This window comes from Perkinsus marinus (genome assembly GCF_000006405.1).
Source record: "Perkinsus marinus ATCC 50983 genomic scaffold scf_1104296944422, whole genome shotgun sequence".
Taxonomy (NCBI): Eukaryota; Perkinsozoa; order Perkinsida; family Perkinsidae; genus Perkinsus; species Perkinsus marinus.
This window is the reverse complement of record NW_003211400.1, coordinates 1-4,935: the sequence shown is the minus strand read 5'-3', so window position 1 is coordinate 4,935 and position 4,935 is coordinate 1. Positions and strand designations below refer to the sequence as shown.

Genomic DNA, 4,935 nt, shown 5'->3' with positions numbered 1-4,935 from the left:
ATAGCAGCAGCAATACAGGCAGGCGATTATCTCTGCTGGAATGCAACTCATACGTCAAATATACATGCGTCCTAACGATGAGCTCCGGGAGGAGATTTATATTACACCAGAGCCGATACTCAGGAAGGACCAACACTATACAAATACGACAACTCTCTCAAGCTCGACTTTGTATCAGTCGTATCTGCTTTGGGAGTAACCACTTCGACCACTACCCCTCCCCCCAACCTACGAGATCCTCCCGGTCCAGTTTAAGACAGCCCGGTAAGGCTGGATCTCGAACAAAGCCAAGAGATGCCCAGAAAGTCGATGACCCTTGCAACGGGTACGCAAGTAACTTCTCTAGAGGTAGTTGCTCTGGTTTGGACAGAAGCCCAGGACCATCTACACTAGTACTGCGACGCCGTGGTCGTCGTCGAGGCACCGGCAGTGCCGGAGAGCCCACCAAGAACACTACGAGATGAAGGACCTGGTGAAAAGAGTGCACAGCGCTCGGAGTAGGCGGCGCCGGGCTTGCCATGTCCGATGCGAGGCCCTGCCGCCTTCGTCGAGGGGACACCCACGTGTCTCTAATTATAGCCTCCCTTGAGGAATTCAGAGAGAACCTATAAATAATTACAGGAATAATGCCGCCACCGAGGATCGAACCTGCGCATGTTACTTACCACAGAAAACCAGCTATGGTCTTCGTCCGAGCACTCTGTTCGAACGTTACGACAACTCGTTGGTCTTCTGCAGCCTCTCGACGCGACGTAGAAAGCATCGAGCGCCCTATCATCGGCAGCCTCCCTCACACAGCTCGATGAAGGCATACCCACATTTCTTGTTTCCACACTTATCGCCTCCCAAAATGAACAAATTTTCTATTTGCTTGGCATCAGTCTCAAAGTCGAGGAGCTGCAGACGTACGCCTCGTAGGCGTCGTGAGTGAACTCCCATATACCACCAGAAGTAGAAATATGCCACACAAAATACAGGGGAAAACTCAACTGAACGATGGGAATCCAACACAGACAAAGAGGGGGTTTACAAAACACAAGTAGATACCGAAACCTCATTATTAGCATTATTGTGGTCTCACCAAGGGTCTCAGACGACAGGCCACACAATAGTCGTCACAATGCTGAAGAAAAAGGAATACATCGTCATCGTACTCTTCTCCACCGTCACGCGCCACGAAATTCCCTTAGTGGGCAGCACGGGCTTCGAACTCGTTGATGGTGAGGAACTCCTCCATAGCGTTTTTGAGGTTCTCCTCGGTCGTGTCCGAAATGAGGTGCTCCGCCCTGATCGCCTTCAAAATGTCCGGATGGTTTTGTGACACGTGCTCCAACCACATAGTCTCAAACCTACCAACGACGATGATGACGACAAAATTACCGACGAAATTCCAAACCCTTACCTCGGGATCTCCTTCTGAGCAATCTTATCGAGGTATCCGCGAACGCCAGCGTAGATGGTCACGACTTCAACTTCGGTAGCCATCGGACTGTACTGCTTCTGTTTCAGGAGCTCAGTAAGAATACCACCTCTGAATGAACATACACAGTCACCAAATTGATACCATCTCTCGTCCAACTCACCTCAACAGCTGTTGTTGCGTAGCCTGATCCAAATCAGAACCGAACTGGGCAAAGGCCGCCACCTCGCGATACTGTGCCAATTCCAACTTCAACGTACCAGCCACCTACACAGCGCCAAAACCAAGTCGTTATTATCATCAAAGTCAGCATCCTTACCTGTTTCATCGCTTTAGTCTGGGCAGCCGAGCCAACTCGAGACACCGACAAACCGACGTTGACGGCAGGACGGATACCCCTGAAGTGATAACAATAATGATACTCCGGTCGATGTGGTTCTCGCTACTTGTAGAAAAGCTCAGATTCCAAGAAGATCTGCCCGTCAGTGATGGAGATGACATTAGTCGGGATGAACGCAGACACATCACCAGCCTGAGTCTCGATGATGGGAAGGGCCGTCAAGCTGCCGCCCTTCTTAGTGCGGGCGTTCATCTTAGCAGCGCGCTCCAGGAGACGTGAGTGAAGGTAGAAAACATCACCTGCAGAATCGATCAAGTGACAGACCATGAGCTCGCCAGGGCTTACCAGGGTAGGCCTCTCGTCCCGGAGGTCTTCTCAACAACAAAGACATCTGCCTATAGGCGACTGCTTGCTTCGAAAGATCATCATAAACGATCACGGAATGCATTCCGTTATCACGGAAGTACTCTCCCATAGCGCAGCCTGAAAAACACGCCAAATCAAACGCTCTCTCTGCAACGAGGATCTCCTCACCAGAGTAAGGCGCCAGATACTGCAAAGGCGCGGGGTCAGAGGCGGTAGCAGCGACGACCGTCGAGTAGGACATACAACTGACAGGGATGCATACTTGAAGGAGTTGACCATCGCCACTCACCCGAATTTCCTCAGGATTTCGACGATTTGCGCCACAGTCGAGCGCTTCTGCCCGATAGCGACATACACGCAGTACCTAACAGGAGTCTCCAAAGCGATTATCATCGAGATGTACTTACAGATGTTTGGTAGGGTCGGGGTTCTCATTCACTTGTTTCTGGTTCAGGATGGTATCAACAGCGATGGCAGTCTTCCCGGTTTGGCGATCACCAATGATAAGCTCACGCTGCCCACGGCCAATTGGAATTAGGGAGTCCACAGCCTTGAGACCAGTGCTCATAGGCTCACTCACAGATTGGCGTGGGATGATACCAGGGGCCTTCACTTCGACACGACTGCCTACAGCAAGAGACGACTACAGCGACTTCACTTCGAGGGACAGGCCACGTACGGAGTTTGGCATTGATAGGGCCCATATCATCGATGGGGTTACCGAGACCGTCGACAACTCTGCCAAGGAGCTCCTTGCCGACAGGGACGTCCACAATAGCCTTAGTGCCTGAGGCAAGGGGGAAAATCTCTAAGAGTGGAAGAGGGTGGTGACTCACGCTTAACGCTGTCACCCTCGAGGATGTTGCGATCCTCACCGAATACCACAACACCAACATTGTCGGTTTCCAAGTTCAAAGCCATGCCCTGAGGACAGAAGCATCACTCAACGGATGAGAGCTCGTGTGGCGTACTTTCAAACCGCAGGAGAACTCAACCATTTCACCAGCTTGGACGTTGTTAAGGCCGTAGATACCTAAGGGGGGCTTATGGTGAGACCTATGACGACTGAACACTTACGAGCAATGCCATCAGCGACTGACAGGACCAGGCCGACCTCGTCCACGTCCTTGTGGTCCTTGAAACCAGCGATACGCTCCTCGAGGATGGAAGTGACCTCTGCCGGGGATACCTGCCGACGAGTTGGCTTAGTCTAGAGAGGGAAGTGGATGGTGCTAACCTTGGCAGCGAATCGAGGAGCGGTGGTGTGAAGTAGTCGAGTTGTGGTATAGAGGCGACCGAGGCTGGCTGTAGTAGCTCGGAGAGGGGCCCCGCGAGTGAGAAGTCGAGATAGCATCACAGAAGTGGGAAGGAGAAAAAAGGAAGGTGTCGACAACCGAGACCCTGAAGGGGACTTGATGAGGTTAATCCCAGCAATAGCGGGACCAAACATGAACAGGGTAGAGGGAATCGAAAGCGAGCACGCAAACGGAAATTCACCACCGCTCGAAATAGCCCGACGGTCGTAGACGAGAAATGCATCGCAGAGTAGACGGGAGGAAGCGAAGACCCAAGCGGGGACGGTCGAGACAACTCATTAGAGAGCGTGAACGGCCTTTTAGTGGCGATGTGGTGGTGTTGATCATCACAAAGAGAAAACCGACGACAAAGGCTGCCGAAACTGAGAAGCTGTAAGTGCGCAAGATCTGTCAAGTTTTTGAGACCAATCAGCCCGACGGAGTTTTACGTTTAGGGAGCCCTTTCGGAACTAGGTTAGTCGAAAACTCAACTTTCTACGTCCGGTTGGTCGACGACCAATGGTCGAGCAAAGGTACTTTGAGGTTGAAAAACGATCTGAAATTCTTTGCAGTGCGGTCGGTGGTGGCGACAGAAGAATCTTTGTGAAAACGACGACCGACTGTCAGGCCCCTTTTGTAATGATTATTATCGTCATAATCTCACCCGCTCTACTTGCCGCCGCTGACGCCTTTCCTAGTAGCAGCTTCAACCGTGTCGCTATGGATGACCTTTGTGGTCGCCACAGTGCTATTCTCGATACCGTCTCGGGAGAAGATCGTGAAGTGATGAAGCTCATGTGCGAGTATTGGCCCGAGGACAAGTGGGGTTCAATCAACGACGCCGACTTGAACGAAGTGGCCACTTTGGCTGAGACTGGCGAGCTTGCTGAAATTAGACAGAAGTCTGTGCAGTGGACGAATGCGTTTCGGTCGAGCCCGAAGTTCTGTTGGCGAAAACTGATGAAAAAAAGGGAGAATAAGAAGGCGATGTGTGAAGGTCCCGGCCTTAGTGGCAACTCTCCTGGATTCGGCTGGAAGTGTAAGAGGAACTGTCGAGACTTTTGTCGAGACGAGTTCCAGAACTACTTCGGCAAGACCAGCCGCCTATTTTGGTGTAAATGCCCGATGGACGGTAGCTTCGGCCGAATGGTGGACCCTCCTTGCCCTCCTGGTGAATCACTCATGATGGGCAAATGCTACAAGTCTTGTCCTGCTGGCATGCAACCAAGTTTGATCCCAGGTAGATGCTCTACTGACTGCTCTCGGAATACCAATGGCTTGGTTAAGGCGTGTGGGTTGGGGTGCTCCAGGACAGCGTTCGAGTGTGGCACAGCTGTAGGAGCAATGGTCGCTACAGTGGGTGCCTCCGTCCTTGGGGCGTCTGCTGAACTCGCCCCGCCGTTGATCTCTAGCATACTTCTCGGGCTATCGAAAATGGTCGCCTTAATCGCTGAGATCGTCCAAGGCCTCTCTAGTGAGATCAAGAACCTACTGCAAGGTCGGGGGTTGAATGT

The 4,935-nt window shown here is 52.0% G+C and overlaps 2 protein-coding genes across 2 annotated transcripts; one reads left to right on the top strand and one right to left on the bottom strand.

Moving 5' to 3' along the window:
• Window positions 1-1,082: 1,082 nt before the first annotated feature.
• Window positions 1,083-3,498, bottom strand: Pmar_PMAR016340 (conserved hypothetical protein). The gene is made up of 14 exons (XM_002780311.1): window positions 3,364-3,498; window positions 3,204-3,315; window positions 3,098-3,159; window positions 2,963-3,050; window positions 2,806-2,913; window positions 2,534-2,753; window positions 2,416-2,490; window positions 2,295-2,371; window positions 2,106-2,243; window positions 1,867-2,059; window positions 1,740-1,818; window positions 1,584-1,687; window positions 1,403-1,531; window positions 1,083-1,349 (listed from the first exon to the last, which is right to left on the bottom strand). The coding sequence occupies exons 1-14, from the start codon at window positions 3,478-3,480 to the stop codon at window positions 1,187-1,189; spliced, it is 1,665 nt and encodes a 554-aa protein (XP_002780357.1). The 5' UTR covers window positions 3,481-3,498; the 3' UTR covers window positions 1,083-1,186.
• Window positions 3,499-4,060: 562 nt separating this feature from the next.
• On the top strand, window positions 4,061-4,919 carry Pmar_PMAR016339 (hypothetical protein; the record flags this gene model as incomplete). The annotated part of the gene is made up of 1 exon (XM_002780310.1): window positions 4,061-4,919. A coding segment is annotated over one exon (859 nt), but the record flags the coding sequence as incomplete, so codon positions are not given.
• Window positions 4,920-4,935: the final 16 nt, after the last annotated feature.

Coding starts and splice junctions, on each gene's coding strand:
- Pmar_PMAR016340 (XM_002780311.1), bottom strand. CDS start 3,480: ATGCTATCTCGACTTCTCACTCGCGGGGCCCCTCTCCGAGCTACTACA. Junction 3,316..3,363: donor CTCCTCGATTCGCTGCCAAG/GTTAGCACCATC, acceptor ACTCGTCGGCAG/GTATCCCCGGCAGAGGTCAC. Junction 1,532..1,583: donor ACGCAACAACAGCTGTTGAG/GTGAGTTGGACG, acceptor ATGTTCATTCAG/AGGTGGTATTCTTACTGAGC.